Raw genomic sequence first — 17,116 nt, 5'->3', positions numbered from 1 at the left:
TTATTATTTATTTTTTTATTTAAAAGAAATTTGTGTTCTATTTATCTCCAACCTTACATGTGATGAGTCTGAATGAAATGCAAATGTCTTCAGTATTCTAAGGGAAACATCATTGTCATATTGAGTCCTTTTGATGACACAACACCACAAGTGAATATTCATATGAAGAAAAAAAAATTATTATATTTATATATTATTATAATAATTAAATATTGAAAAAACTTGATTACTGTTTCCCTCAACAGTAAGTCTGACCTCTGAAGCAAAAGACACTGGCTAAGCTTTCTATTCTCAGCCAAAGACCTAATTATCACTTTTCTCTCTTCCTTTGAACCATATTTCTTTAAAAAAAAAAAAAAACTACAAAATCCCATGTTATTTAATATAGAAATGATCAATCATTCACATGAATTTCATGACACCCTCTGCTTCAATGGTAGAATTAATATCACTTTAATAATTTAACCAAGAAAAATACCCTTTTCATTATGATTTTTTTATATATTTTTTAATAAAATTTTTAAATTCGAGATTCCTAATTAAGAAAATAGAGGGTATTATAATTTTTTTTTAATAATCGAATAAAGAAAATAGATAGAGAAAGGGAAAATTAATACCACTTTGCACAGAAGAGCACTCCATTAAAAAGGGTCATGAGAAAGAATGCTAGTGATATAATTTTCAAGTTTTCAACTTTAGAAGATTTTGCTGCTAATTCCTTTTCATAATTCCTCTCTCTCTCTTTTCTTCCTTCTCCACTCTCTCTGACACACTGCTCTCCATATGGCGTAAACACTTGATTCCTGATAGTGCAAGCAAAGCAAAGCAAAGGAAGCACCCCCTACCTTTAATCTCCTTCTCTAAAACTCACTGTATTCCTCTTCATCTCTACAAATAAATAAATAAAAATAAAAGATAAAAAATTTGCTTTTTTTTTTTTTTTTCTCTCTCTCTCTTCTCTGCTTTTTGGCTCTCAACCCTACTATAAGCTCCTTGTTTAGTGCTTGCTTCACTAGCCAAAACACCTCTGCAAAACTCTCTCTCTTATTTCTCCTCTTCTCTCCTTCTCCACCCAATTCTTGTTTAGCTATTTTTGCTCCTAAATGCTTGTGTTCTCTCTTAAAACTCATCAGGAGAGCTTCATCTGGGTGATTTCTTGATCTTGTTTTCATATATAGTTTTTAAGCCTCCATTTCCATTTCTAGAGAAGAAAAACAAGGGTTTTTCTTATTATCTATCTTCTTCCATCTTATCATTTTCTATTAGGGAGTTTGTTGAGTGTTGACTATCTTTCTCTTTCTCACTTTCTCAAGAAAGAAAATAGAGATGAAAGTGTATGGAGAGAGAAAGTTTTTGTTATGTTTATATCAGGCTGCTCTCATTGCCAGCTCTTGGCTACAGTGTTACTGAATTTGCTGCTGCTTCTTTTTTTTTTTTAAATCTTCTAAGTTGACCTTTCAAGTAGAAAATGAGATGAACATCAAAGGAGGTCTAGGTAGTTGATTACACTTTTGTTTGCTTTCAAAGCTTTTGATCAAAAGGATTGGCCCTTGGCCTTCTCTTTCTCAGCTCATCACTTACCTTAAACACATCCCAAAGCTTCTCAATTTTCAATTCCTTTGGTGGGCCATTGTTTTTTTTTTTGGTTTTTTTGGGCTTAGGACTTGCAAGATATATAGAAGAGTTTCTTGAATATCATATAAGCAAAAAAGAAAAAAGAAAATCCTAGGATTATAAGAAAGAAAGAAAGAAACTTTTTAATTATAATCATATAAGCCTCCTAATTCTCTTCTTGTCTTGTTCTCTCTTTTGGTCTGCAAACAAGGAAGCCAAAACAAATAATAGCCTCAAAGAAGTGAGAAGGAAAATGGAACTTTCAAGTCATGAAGGTGAGATCCCCATGCCCATAAACAGTAGTTATGGTGGTGGGCATGGGCACATGATCCACCATGATCATCCTGCACCCCACAACCACATCATCTCTTCTTCAGCTCCCCAAATGCCATCCAATAATGGCCCTTCCTCCATCCCCTCACCGCTGGAGGACCACCATGCTCCCTTCAAGAAAATGGTGAGGTACAGAGAATGCCTCAAGAATCATGCAGCTGCCATGGGAGGCAATGCCACTGATGGGTGTGGTGAGTTCATGCCTAGCGGTGAAGAAGGTAGCATTGAAGCTCTCACATGCTCAGCTTGCAATTGTCATAGAAACTTCCACAGGAAAGAGATAGAAGGTGAAGCTTCCTCTTGTGATTACTTCCATGGCCACCCACATTTCAGCAGAGTTGGAAGAAAAGTCATTTTAGGCCATCACAAGAATATTTTAGCCCCTGAAGCTTTAGGGTTTCATACAGCTGCAGGAACCCTTGTGCCCTCAAGATCAGCAGCAGCACCCCACCACCAGATGATAATGTCTTACAACATGGGTTCCCTTCCTTCAGAATCTGATGAGCAAGAAGATGGTGGTGGGGTAATGATGGCTAGGCCTGCACAACTTGTCAAGAAAAGGTTCAGGACAAAGTTCACACAGGAACAGAAGGAGAAAATGCTCAACTTTGCTGAGAAAGTTGGGTGGAAAATACAAAAACAAGAAGAATCTGTTGTGCAACAATTCTGCCAAGAGATTGGAGTCAAGAGAAGAGTCCTTAAAGTTTGGATGCACAACAACAAGCATAATCTAGCCAAGAAGAATCCTCCTCCTCCTCCTCCTCCTCTTCCTCCTATTGCTACTACTACTTAATTAAGACCATTTACTCCAAAAAAAAAAAAAAAACACTTCATTCTCTCTTCCTCTGATTAGTATGTGGTTTAGCCTACTTAATCATTATTAGCTAAAAGTATTTTGCTTTTTTTTTTTTTTTTTAAATTTTTCTTCTTCATATTATCATATCCTTGTTTGTGGGTATGTTTAAATTGAGTTCTCTTAATATTTAAAAATAATATTGGTGGTGCATGTAATATTAGTTTAGGAAAAATGGATTGCTAGGGTTAATCTTCATCTTTTATGGGTGATTATGCTTTTGTCCAATCTATTTTTGCATAGAAATGGATTTGGATTGCAGTAATTTTGTCCATTAAAGAGCATATTATGTTTGTTCATTTCTCTTTTGGTTTTATAATGCATGTGTTGGTGTTGCATTTTGATATTTTTCAAGTAAATATACCAAATATTTGGATGAAAAATTTTAATGGGTATGCTTAAATCATAAAAATTTCAATTTGATTTGGAAAATAAATATTAATATTTGAACTTTTATCCTTATTTTGAAGGAAATAGAGGGCGAAAAAAAAAGGGAAATGATTTTTATAATTTTCTTTCTTTGCATAGGAAATAAACTATAGAAATGAGGAGATATTAATGGAAATTATATTTCAAAATTTCCCTTTATTAATCTAAACATTCATGCATTTTTATTAAAATTATTTCTAACCTTAACATTATATATTAATAAAATTGAATTTGAAACTTTAATTATTTTTTTTAAAGCTAATGAGTGTATAATAAATATTCCTGTCTCTAAAACCAGCAAAATTCAAATTTAGGGCATGGTGTAGGGATCTGAAGCTTTTCCCATGAGATATGAATAACGTTAAAAATTTAGAACCAGAAGTACATAATATTTGATGAAGAGCCATTAAGAAAATTTGTCTTTATCTCCCAAAACTTTGGATTTTTATTTAAACTAGGAACAGGGAGTACTTGTGTTGTGTGTTGGGAGTAAGCTAAGCTGTGCTGGCTGGCCATTACAAAGAGACAGCCAAGTTTGTTGTTCTTTTCAGTTTATGGAATTTAAGGTTTCTTTCTTCTCTCTAATTGTAATTTATACCCTTTTGTTCAATTATTATGGACAAGAAAATGAGCTTTGCATTTAATCAATTACTCTAATTAATATTTAAAAAAAAAAACAATTTTCAATTATTTTTTAAAAAAAATGGCGATCTTCTATTCGTTATCAGAAAGTGAGGGGAGTAGGAGATCGATCTGGCAAAGGGAGTTAGATGAAAAGAAAAATTAAAATTGGGGCCACTCACTAAATAGGGCTAATAAATTTAGGAACATTGATCTTCTGAACAATATTTAATGTGCCTTATGAAAATATTTAATGTACCTTACTGCCATTGAGATGACATCCCTGCCCACCCTATCTATTCATTTATCAGTTTTTTTTTTTTTTTTTTTTAATTTTGAATTCAACCCTAAATTTTGTATGACATTATTGTATGGATAAGTTTACTCCACTGCTTTTAATATTTATATTGAAATTTTTCTGAAAATTAATTCAAAATATTCATCATCTGTAATTTCATTATTCATAGGCTACAGCTGTACGAATGGATCATGCTCTTAGAGGAGTCGGGACCCACCTATCTCTAGTGAAGATCTCAGATTTTTCATTTTTAAAAAAAAAAAATACGAAGAGAGTAAGAGATTTAAATTAAATATTGCTAAATTCACTCTAATGTAAGGTGTTTGTCTTGGCTTAGAAACTGATGGAATCAGTTTATAATTTCTAAAATTAATCTAACTCATTTATTTATAATATTTTTTTCAATTTATAAATTAAAAAATAAATTAGAAAAATCAATTTTTTTTATTTAAATGCTTATTAAATTTATAAGTTAACTTAATCAAATAAATTACTATATTACCTTATTTAATTTTAAAATTTATCCTATACCTTAATTAATATTTTTTATAATAATTTTAATAACCAATATACTTATATATTATTTATTAATAAATATATCAAGTGTTTATCAACTATTTATAAATATTTTAATTAAATACATAATGCTTATAATTTCAAATGTTTATAAGGTAATTTTTATAATTTAAGTGAAACAAACACCCTCTTACTAAAATAGAACTTATCACATTAATGGTGGTACTTCTTATCACATAATTCCCATAGAAGTTGAGGTAACTTATAATAGCCATCTCTGGATTTCCTTTTTAAAGTTTTTTCACTTTTTAAAATGTTACACAAATCTTTCAAGCCAATTTTTTTCCTTTTATTAAGTATAATTAATACACGGCAGTCCAAATAATGTAGAAATTAAAATTTTTTTTAAAAGAAAAATCTAATGTGCCTCATAAATATTAATAATATTCTCTCCTCACACTTTTATTTTTTAAAGAAAAATTCTTATTTTTGAATTGTGGCACTAACAATTCTGCCAAACAAATAAAAAAGAAAATAGCGTAAAAGATTACGTTCTTAAAAGATTTAAACTTGAAAGGTTTAATATCTCAACTTTACACTATAGAATTGCTACATATCAGCACTGCTAAATAAATAAACAGAAAATAGCATGAAAGAAAAATGAGATTTTTATATAATACTTTTAAAAATGAAAGTATTTTATTGTAGGCTTTTAAAAAACTTGGATTTTATAGTAAAGAATCGAAGAAAAGGCTGAAGTTTAATAAGTTGAGAAATTGTTGTACAAGTGGCTGTTTGATAGCGAGGTTCAGAGCCAAAAATGCTTTTCCAAAAAATGGCATTATTTTAAATGTTGCAAAAAAAAAAAAAAATTGGAAACTGCTATTTTACTATTAGCATAAATATCCTTGTCACTTTAAATCTATTTTTTAAGACTCCGGCAATGCAAAACCAACCTTGAAGTTCGATCAGCAAGATGCAGCCCTAATGTACAATTCTGGTGATAAAAGGAAACCCAATTATCCATAACATAATTAAGAATTTGCCCATAATTGACCAAAATAATGAAAAATATATTCCACTGTGCTTCTTCAATTCGGTCTACCGTTGTAATCATGTCCCCTTTTGAAAATAAAACTCCAGTATGCTGTTATGGCAGATAAGATAGCACAAAATGCACATGAAATTAGAGCAAGTGGCAGAAGAATTGGGAGTTGATTGACGTGGAATTCAGAGAGTGAGAAAATGTGGTTTCAACTTTCTTCTGACAAAAACACTAGTTTAGATGCTGGAATTTCAATGTGTTCTACACAAAAAGAACATTAAAGGAAGAACAAATAAAAGGGATATAATCAAAAACCAAAAGGAAGAATGCTTCTGGCTATACCACACTAACAGCTCCATCCTACAACTCAAAATTGCATCTCGCCACATTCAGGTGTAAGTGAATGAGCAGAGACTGTGAGCAGAATAATGTATTTGGGTGCGTAACAGAGAGAACTGACCATCAAGGAGCCCCTGGCTCTAATTGTGCTATTGGTGTAATGTTAGCCTCTTTTTGTTACGTATATTTGTTTTTGAAGATTGATGGTTGACTTGCCCACAGTATTGAGTGCCGCTTGAGCACCAGATAGGTACACTCCCGACACAAGAAAAGAGAAGTTTCAAGAGTAGTGTTTTTTCCCTTTTTTGTTTTGCCCTTGTCCTTTTAACAAGCAACTACAATCCTTGCTCGGCCAGGATTAAGAAGTGAGTCTGACATCCTCCAACCCTACAAGAAAACATGGAATGAATGTCAACAGGAGCAGAACAATTAATCAATTCTAGCTGACACTAAGCAAAGACCCATCATCACTTCAGTAGTCATGCGTCTAAGATGGAAATATGTATAACCTTAACAAAACCTCTCTTTTTCTTTTTTTTTTCCCCCTTTTTTAACCCTGCTTTTCTAATGCAATTTCAAAATATTTCGTGGAGCATGTAAAAACATGGTCAGTCTTCCTCTGAAATCAAGAATAATAATTTCCAATACCTGCTCTGCAGCTTTACTTTTAAAAGGACCATATAAAGTTGAGACCATTCTGCACGAGTCAGCAATATGAGCCTCAATATCATTAACTGAGAGAATATAGTTTGAATGGCCATATTGTTGCTGCTTCCATGATGAAGAGCTACTATCATTTGATGAATTTATGGAATGCAAAAGCACGTAAGCCTGTAAAACAAGATAAGACATCTTGGAGCTTGTTCAGACTGGGGGAAGGTGGTAGTCAACAAGCATGCAACATAATGGAGTTTTTTTAAACAAACATAATGGAGTTAGATCTCACATGGAATGCAGCTTTTAGAATGTCATCTGACTTTGCCTGATCCTTGAGCAATGCATAGACCTTATCCTTCAATGGATTGTACGTCACTATATATTTCTCTTGCTGTCATCAATCAACAAAATATATTCAATATATGAAGAACTACTTGATCCACAATGGAGGAAGAGATTTTCCTGCTTGAAACCTATTTTCTCTTGGAAAGAAGCATACCTCAAAAAGAGGCTCTATCGCAAGAAATGCAGTAGGGTCTTGAAAAGCATCTTTAAATCTTGGTCCTGCCAAAAGTGGGATGAAACTTTCAAACTCAGGAAATAGCACTTCCATAAAAAATTATGTTCATGAGAGAATCCATGATCTTGTATAAATACCTAAAACAATAGGCCTCTCCTTCAACCATGGAAAGCTGAATATATTTTCCTTCATATTCCCCTCTTGCAATGAAGGCACTTTCCCTGCAGATGAATATATGGCAGAACATGTGTTTGAGGATAATTGCTACTCTATGCTTAATATTGAACATCAAGAAAATTGACAAAATATTAGAGATGGCTAATAGAAAAAACGTTACAATGGTATTGTAAGAGCATGTGAAGCACTTTATCTAACCTGTCTTAAGAAAAGAATCCACTGCCACGCTGAATCTAGCCCGGTTCAAGGTGTGCAACACTACAGATTTAACCTAGCAATAAACACAACAAGGCATTAGCATAATGAAATCACCTTCCACCCACAAAAGAAAAGTGGAGATATCCAAAACTTATACTAGTATTTTGAAAGTCTCCTACCTCTTGGTAAGAGCTGAAGACATAGCCACATGAAAGGAGGGCAAATGAAGTAACCAAGCTAGGATTTCTTTTTGCAATCATTATGCTAAGACCAGTTCCCAGCTGCACAAGACATGAGACAATGTGCAGAATCATTGAAAATGTGCTATCCAGCAAAACTACGTAAATAATTCAAAGGACATGATTAAGCAACAGAGATTACACATGAAACAAACATGTTTCAAATTATTGACATGGTATTATTATCAGCAAACTGATAAATAGCACTACGCTACATGTGGCGCCATTGATATGCAATGCCACAATAACAAACTATTACACTCATATATCACCTTACTTTACTCTGTAGTACCACAATCATATGAGAGGTCCTGAAAACAAGATAGCTTCAATACAAATAATATAAAGCTGGGATTTGACAAGTTTATACTTGGTTATTTTATTATCAACCATATCCATATTCCTGTTACATAAATATCATGAACCTCACAGAGTAAGGGATAAGAATACCAAATCCGCGAGATTCCCAACACATTCGCCCTTAGCAGTAACATCCCCAATGTTTTCTCCTTTAGCAAAGGCTTTGTAGATTGGTGTCCGAGTTGATGTTGATGTTACAGCTGCAACATTCTAAAAAAAAAGGCAGTAAAGAATATAAGACTGCAAAACTGGCTAGAACAAGCATATAATTGCCATACAATTATTTATTGAAAAAATGAATGAATAAGTAAACCTTTGCCACATTAGCAGCACAAGCCAAGGGAAGAAAAAGGTGCGGGACAGCTGCAGTTGCTAACTCCACGCCAGCACCCAATTCCATGAGAAGATCACCTGCAAACCGCAGCTGGAATGCATTGGATGTCAGGAATGTCGAGCAGGGACTAGCAGCTCAATAGGCCAAAAGCACTTACCTGCTTCAGATCATAATCAAATTTCTTCCCTTGGCGGGCAAAAAGCATTTTTCCAACGCGACCGGCACCATCCTACAAATGAAGACAATACTTCTTTTCTCAGTTTGTTTGAATGTTGGTACAATAAGGGATAGGAAAGGAGAACAGAAGGAATAAGAGAATTCTATTAAAGGGGAGGAAACGAAAGGATAGAAGAGGAATTAATTACCCCATCAACCTCTTTTTATTTTCACTTCAAACTAGAGGGGTTAGGCATTGTTCCTTCTCATGATTCATTAGAAATTTTTAATTTGACTATTTTATCCAAGGTGAATGTTCCAAAACATCCCCGCTGCAACCATAAACCTGAGCAATTTTGCATTTTGCTTGCATCCATATTCTATTATCCTTATGCACCAATACCGAAGCAAGATGAAAAAAATGTTTCCTTCTTTTTCTTCTACTTTATTTGCATAAAATAATAGTATATACTGTCTTATCTTATGAACCATTATTTTTAGGGAGAATTACAATTAGGTCCTTGGATTTTTAGGCAATTCACTGGTTTATCCCTATATTAAAAAAACACTCAATTAACATGTCCCAATATTTCATAAAATCAAACTCTTTAGTTCTTATGTCAAAGTAACTGTTAGTCATCTTGAATATTTATACTGCTTAGTCCCTCTAATTTTAATTATACATATCATTTAGTCCCTATAATTGTAAAATTCATACTATTTCCCTCCCTCTGACCAAGTCTAAAACAATTTGACTAATAGTTTATTTGACAGAAGACTAAATAATTTGATTTTACAACATACAAGGACTAAATATTTGCTTTCTAATAGAACTAAACTACCAAACATAGTATTTAAGTCTGATACTCATCATCAAAGTCTACAATCTCATGATCATCAGACATAAAGATATGAATCTCATGATCATCAGACATAAAGATATGAGTACACTGCAAGAAATTTGAGCACTGAGACATTTCTTTTCAATAAGCAAGCAAATATTGGAAACATCCCACAACTGAAATCATCATTCATCCTTACCTTGAGAATCCAATTGATAGCGACAGCACCAGAAATAGCGTTGCTTTTAGAGACTCCAACTGAATTCAAAAGGGTTTTTGTTGTGAAAACACCCATTGCTCCACCAAAGAAATGCTACAAAAAAAAGTTTAACAGAGACTACATAATTCAAGCACAACAAAATAATCAACAAGTACTGGAAGGTATCAAATCCAACATAACCAACATTCAATAATTCAAACATGAATCGTTCTACTAGTTAATTCCCTCAAAAATCCTCCATAACAAGCAATATTATTCCAATGAAGATAATACCTTCAAAGCTCTCCAAGTCATGTATGGCACGTATGATGGAGTAACACTGTCAGGAAAACCTTCTGGCACGACATAGCTTCTTATGAATGACACAATTTCCTGCACCACAAATCCAATACATAAAATACACTGAGTTAATCTCACAGAATTAATTGGTCAAAATTCTCTCTATCTTTTCTTTTTCTATTCAATGCCAGCATATATAAGCTGCGTCAAAACTCATGTCTCTTTGTCAGTAAAACTTTCTCCCAAAACATACTACTAGTATCATTAATAATAAGACATAAGACAAAGTGTTTTCCAGCTCCTCTACTTTATTATGCAAATGATTTACAATATTTGTATTTATACTAATATAAATTTGGCAAGTGGCAACATTGAATCCCAATGAATCTTGCAAATTAAAGGAAAAATTAAGCTCTGACATAATTGAAATCAGTAGCATCATTTCAGAAAGCATATACATCCTATATGTGTAGCATATACTGTCCCTGCTATTCCTTGAAGGACAATCTACATGGAGTGGCAAGCCAATAAACTCTTGACACACATACAAGTGGGTCCCATAAAATAATAACTACCTAGTAATGGGTCCCATAAACTAATAGGCTTTTCAATATCTATAGTTGTTTACGTGGCTATTAACATACTGGCTTGCCATTTCATGTCAAACCAAGATAAAAAAATTCACGTTGACATGTTATAGTTTGTCCTAAAACAGGCATTAGTTAGCTGAATGTATACTTATATTTTTATACTAATTGAGATTAACCTATTAAACACTAAACTAAAATTGTAACCTATTCAGCCCCTGACCTTGTGAAAATCATAACAATTAAACACAAATTAGTCATATTCTTGATAATTTATTGGAAAAAAAATTGATTACACATAGTGTTAAGCTCTGAATTGAATTTTTATAAATTTAGAGTTCAATCAGCAAAATTCCTGAATACAAAAATACATCAGACTATTTTCCCAACACTAATATGTTTAATTTGTATTTGATTGTTACAATTTTGTAAGTATATATTTGGCTGGTATTAATTCAATTAGTGTTCCATCCGATGAATTACAATATTGATACCATTAAAAATGGAAGAATTCAATTCATTCAGCAGTAAAGTCAAGGATTTTCACGCAGTATAACTCCAAAAACAGTTTTGGCTGAAAAAAAAATTCTTCATTTTTAGAAATCTATTTTCTTCCTTTCTAAATGGAGAAACAAAAAATCCTAATTCTAAATGCATTTCAAAATGCCATTTCTCAATTTCATTTTCCTCCAACTCAGGACTCACATCCATGCTCCGCAGCAAACAGAACAGCTCACCCAAAATGTCTCTCTCTCTCTCTCTCTCTCCCTCCCTCCCCTCTCAATATAGTTCCAATGCACACCAAAACACAGAAATATAGAAATGGAACCACAAGTAGGAATAAAAATTACTACGAATTAATTCCATAACTAAAATCAAAATGTAAAATTACACGACAAAAAAAAGGATTAATGATAAAGCAAAACAGAAGAAAAAAACAATATTTCAAAAAAATAATATAATAATAATAATAACTCAAAATAGTGGCTATGTGCAATGACCTCAACAGGAGCCTGTGGTGTCTGCAAGCTGACAGCGCGAATCGAATTCTTCTTATAACGTCCAAAATCGTCGTTTTCGGCCACGTACTTCCATCTCCGGCCATCAATTTCCTCGCAACAGATCAACCTCAAGCTCGATTCAATAAACTCATTTTCCACAAGCCCTAACCTCCGTCCATTATCAGTAAAAGAAACGGACTGAGCCGGAGAAACCAACGAATGAGAAGGAGAAGCAGAAGGCGACTCGGACAATGCAGGAGAAGAAGCCGAAGCTAAGTTGGCGCTAATACGCAGCGTTTCACGGATGAGGAGACGCGAGTCCTGCGACGACGCCGTGGAGGTTAGAGTCTGAGACGTGGGATTAGGCGATTGCTTGATTTTGATCGGAGCCATGGCTAACAGAGAAAAGTGAGAAGTGAGAAAGCGTGTGACTGTGGTGTGTTTGGTTTGGTTTGATTTATTGTATAAAAGAAAAGAGAGAAGAGTGCGGTGATGGATTTATGGATGAAATGAGGGGCTTCGGAATTAACGAAGGAATCATTGTTTTTAGCTGCCGTGAGGAAATAAAGAGGCAGGTGGCCTATAAACACCGATTTGGAGGCAAAAGCAAACGGAGCAAATGAGGAGAGATAGAAAGAGAAGAGGTTCAATCAATGAAAGGAATCCAGGATATAAAGACAGAGACTAGGATAGCTGGAAATTGCTAAGGTGTGTTTGGCTTTCAAGAGATGGTGGTAGGGCATGCCTCGGGTGAGCCCAAATCAGCGAGGCAAATCTTAAAAATTATAGGAATCGCAACAGAACGAGGTACACGCAATGTCGTTCTCTTTATTTCTCCCTTTGAGATTCGGATTTGAAATCCACAAATTTCCGTAAATATATCCAATCTACCTAAATGATAAAATCTTATTAAAATTTTATTTTATATTAAAAAAATACAAATTTAAACTCAAAATTTATTTATTAACCGCCATTAAAATGTCAAATTGATATAATAAAATATAATTTTATATTTTTTAATTTTTAGAAATTTTATTATTTTTAAAATTTTTTAATGATAGTTAATGAAATAAATTAAGAAAAAAAAGTGAGGTTTATTATTTTTAGACTTTAATATGTAGTTGATGGATAAATTTTGCCTTTTAGCTTAAATTTTCTTTCAATCACTTTTTTATTTTAATTTATTAATGTGGAATATAATTTTAAAAATAAATTATGATAAAAATGTAAATTTTAAATATAATCGTATAATTATTTTTTGCACTCACAGATTTTGAAAATATATATATATATATTTTTTAAATGATAAATTTTGAAAAAAATTAAAATATATATATATATATATTTAAATTTTTATGTTTGACAAAATCAATAGTATAAAAATTCAATTCTTTTTAATTATTGTGAGAATTGATTTTGAATTAAAAGTAAATTTTATTAAAAATATTAAAATTTTATAATAAATAATTTCACTTAAAATTATTTACATAAAAATTATTTAATTAATCCTTAACAAAATTTTTTATTTTTTCTGTTTATTTTAATTTTAAATTTATTTCTTATTTTTAATTAATAATTACTCTTTATAAAAACTATTTTAATTTAATAGTGACTATTAATATTTAATACAATTATAATTAATATTTAAAATTTATTATATTATCTTGTTAATTTTAAAAAATAATTTTCTATTTTTAATATTAAAAAATTATGTAAAATTTAGATTTTAAATGTTATAAAAATATTAATAATATTTTCTCAATAAATATGATAAAAATTATTATTATTTATAAAAATAAATATTTATGTTTAGTTTAAAATAATAAAAATAATGAATAAATTAAATTAACTTGAATTGTATTATTAATTTATTTAATATAAAAATTTTAATGAGTTGGGTGTGCGAGTGAGCGAGCGAGCGAGTGGTTGAGTGAGCGAGTGAGTGGGAGTGTGGCTCAAGTATTTTAGCAATCAAACAAGGCTTTGTTGGTTCTAGTGAATTTAGCCCAGTTGTGACAGCCAAGTGAATTTAGCTGTTGCTGGTGTTGTGACGGCTGGAGTTCCATCTTACATGGGATTGGATACTGATGACACGTTGGATACGGCCTTTACATCTCTTGGAGTCGCCATTTGAATCTGGCTATAATCCTTCTGCCCTCTGATCATTCCACGTGTCAGAATCACATCTAATTTCATTAAAAAAAAATGTCATCTTCTGTAGCACTTGCTTTACGCACGTGCTCCCTAGATTTAACGAGATCACAGGGCCACACCGTCCCTTTCTTTCTTTCTTTCTTTCTTTCTTTCTTTCTTTTTCTTTTTCTTTTTCTTTTTTTTTTTAATTTGCTTGTAGTGGATGACGTGGCATGTAATAGTCATTTTTCAAAATCAGAATATATATATATATATATATATATATATATATATATATATATATATATATAATTTCTTTATTATAGTAAAAAATATACATACATATAATTGAAAAAAATTTAAATTCGTGATCTTATGTTGTAGTGATTAAGGTTTTTTTTTTAATTTTTACCCATTTAATTTGATTGATTTTATAAGAAAAAATTTTTATAAAATTTTCATTGTTTAAAATAAATAATTAAATATTTTTATTTAAAATAAAAAATATTAAAAATAAATCAAATTAATTAAATTTTTATAAAATTTTAATTTTAAACGGAGAGTTAATATTTAAAATCCATATTTAAGTGCTATTGTCACTAAAAATTCAAGCACTGCATCATTTTATAATTTCATTCTCATTTTTAATTTTTATAAAATAAATAAATTTTAAAAATTTTATCTTAATTTTAAATTAAAATTAGGGGGAATTACATAAAATAATTTAAACTCCAAGACCACTAAATAATCATATTTACAAATCAAAAGCATGATATCATCCACTTTATTATCAAATACTTGCACTATATCATTATTTAATTATTTTATAATTATATTTACAGAATTTATAACATTATCTAATAATTTAATTTTATTGTAATTATTTTAATATTCAAATATTATTAATTTAAAAACCAAATTTTATTGAGATTCTTCAACTTCTAAAAGTCATGTCTTAAATTTTATAAATTAAAATAAAAAATTATATTAATTCATTAGATCATAATCTATAAAAACTATAAGTTAATTATTTTTAAATGGGAAAATTACTTTTTAGTCCCTCAGGTTTAACGTAATTAACACTTCTGTCCCTCTATTTTGGCGACCCAACACTTAAGTCCCTCACTTTCTCTTCCGTCCAATTTCGTAGTCCTTCCGTTCATTTAAACCGTTTGGTCAAAGAGTCAAAAGTGTGAGGTGATAATTTTTTTCAGAAATACCCTTCTCTTAATGTGAAATTCCTTTTTTTTTTTCTCTTTCATGCTTTCTCCCGTTGCAGAAGAAGAAGAAGAAGAAGAAGAAGTTGCTGGGTAGGAAGAAGAAGAAAAAGTTGCTGGGTAGGAAGAAGAAGAAGAAGAAGAAGAAAGATTTGCTGGGTAGGAGGAAGAAGAAGAAGAAGAAAAAGTTGCTGGGTAGGAGGAAGAAGAAGAAGAAGAAGAAGAAGAAGAAGAAGAAGTTGCTGGGTAGGAAGAAGAAGAAAAAGTTGCTGGGTAGGAAGAAGAAGAAGAAGAAGAAGAAGAAGAAGAATAAGAAGAAGAAGAAGAAAGATTTGCTGGGTAGGAGGAAGAAGAAGAAGAAGAAAAAGTTGCTGGGTAGGAGGAAGAAGAAGAAGAAGAAGAAGAAGAAGAAGAAGAAGAAGAAGAAGAAGTTGCTGGGTAGGAAGAAGAAGAAGAAGAAGAAGAAGAAGAAGAAGAAGAGGGTTAATTTTGTCAATTCACGTGTCCCAAACGGCTATTTTGAACGGAAGGACTGCGAATTTGGACGGAAGAGAAAGTGAGGGACTTAAGTGTTGGGTCGCCAAAATAGAGGGACAGAAGTGTTAATTACGTTAAACCTGAGGGACTACAAAGTAATTTTCCCTTTTAAAATAAATAATTTATACAAGGAATGTTAATTCTCATAATAAATAATTTATGTGATCAACGTAAATTCTCGAAAGATAAATATTTACATAATTTTTTAAATATAAAATTCTAAATTTATATATAATATATGATGTTATGGGATTAAGATAAAATAGTGTTTATAAGTGTGTGAGTAAATTTAGCACGGGAGTACTACATATTTCCCTTTTATTCTTTTTTTTCTTGTTTTCTAATGACATATAACTGTCATTTTGCTATCGTACTATCTGTTTTTGTCATACAGATCCGTACGTATGGACATACTTGCTTGTTCTTTCTCATCAGACAATCATTTAATTTTTTTTCAACATGCATGCTAATAGAACCGTGGTGTAGCCGGATCTGCTCTCCTACCCGTCACATTACAGGCGTTAAGCTCTTATTTAATGGATTTAAGTTTTAGTCAGTCCAACTTGCTTTAATCATAGGCTAAATGGCAAGCTGATCGGTCGGCCTACTTAGTGAATTCTACTGAATTTTGGGTTGTTTTATTTTCGAGAGTTCGATTTCAGTCTGGATATTAGAAATACAGCGGTCATCATGATTTTTTATAAAACGATAAATAACATATAATTATGTAATTATTATTAATTATAAAATAATGGATACTTATGTGAATTATAATATTATATTACAAATTAACTAATAAAATACTAAGATTAATAAGATTTGAAAATTTGTAGTTAATTTATTAATTTTATAAATAAAAAATAGAATTATATTGTTATATTTATTAATATCTATAATAAAATAGTTATAAAATATCTTACGATTTTATTTTTTAGTTACACTTCGCATAAAGAGGTCAAAACTATATTAACGTTTTATTTCCTTTCTCAATGTTTTTTAATAAAAAATCGGCTTAGCTTTTTGTTTAGAAAAGTAAATAACGATTATAGAAATAATTTATAATTTTCAAATTTATTTTTTTATATAATTTATTTAAAATTATAATAAATATATAATTTAATTATAAATAGTACTAAATTTTTTGAAATTAAGTAAACCGTAAAACTATTTTAAATAATAAAATTTAAATTAATATTAATAGACAATTGAATTTCATTTTTTTTATTGTAATGATGTAAACTATCATTGATGCCATTGATAATTCTGCTGTTCCTTTCCTTTCCATTTTTATATAAGGTATCATTAACACAAACTAATTATTTCATCAAATCTCATTTTTACATATACTAGTTTTTATTTAATATATGTTTTGCATCATTATAGATTTAAACAAATTAAACTGCAATCGATAAACCTGTAAAAGAGAAATAATGACCGATATTCAAGTTAATAAATCGATAGAATAGACGAATATAATAAATTATTTTGATTTTAAAATAAATGTGTAATAATACGTATTTTAAACTTCATACATATTTATTATTATATTATAAAAAAATAAAATTTATTATCAAATCTCTTAAAAATTCGACTTTTACCAATAAAAAATAA

General features: G+C 30.7%; 2 protein-coding genes across 3 annotated transcripts; one reads left to right on the top strand and one right to left on the bottom strand.

The window, feature by feature from the left end:
* Positions 1-702: 702 nt before the first annotated feature.
* On the top strand, positions 703-3,803 carry LOC110618807 (zinc-finger homeodomain protein 4). The gene has a single exon (XM_021762052.2). It carries the CDS (start codon positions 1,868-1,870, stop codon positions 2,738-2,740), a length of 873 nt encoding a protein of 290 aa, XP_021617744.1. The 5' UTR covers positions 703-1,867; the 3' UTR covers positions 2,741-3,803.
* Positions 3,804-5,902: 2,099 nt separating this feature from the next.
* Positions 5,903-12,371, bottom strand: LOC110619394 (protein root UVB sensitive 6). Of its 2 annotated transcripts, none has more exons than XM_021762812.2 (13): positions 11,619-12,371; positions 10,025-10,123; positions 9,731-9,844; positions 8,691-8,762; positions 8,513-8,623; positions 8,290-8,409; positions 7,780-7,881; positions 7,601-7,673; positions 7,363-7,446; positions 7,205-7,269; positions 6,995-7,096; positions 6,697-6,900; positions 5,903-6,435 (listed from the first exon to the last, which is right to left on the bottom strand). In XM_021762812.2, the coding sequence occupies exons 1-13, from the start codon at positions 12,009-12,011 to the stop codon at positions 6,373-6,375; spliced, it is 1,602 nt and encodes a 533-aa protein (XP_021618504.1). In that variant the 5' UTR covers positions 12,012-12,371; the 3' UTR covers positions 5,903-6,372. The 2 variants fall into 2 exon arrangements, with proteins under 2 accessions (XP_021618504.1, XP_021618506.1); XM_021762814.2 differs by having other exon boundaries at positions 6,697-6,879; positions 11,619-12,367.
* Between the last annotated feature and the right edge of the window lie 4,745 nt (positions 12,372-17,116).

This window comes from Manihot esculenta, chromosome 7 (genome assembly GCF_001659605.2).
Source record: "Manihot esculenta cultivar AM560-2 chromosome 7, M.esculenta_v8, whole genome shotgun sequence".
NCBI lineage: Eukaryota > Viridiplantae > Streptophyta > Magnoliopsida > Malpighiales > Euphorbiaceae > Manihot > Manihot esculenta.
The sequence above is the reverse complement of the archived record's forward strand: the minus strand, read 5'-3'. Positions and strand labels throughout refer to the sequence as shown.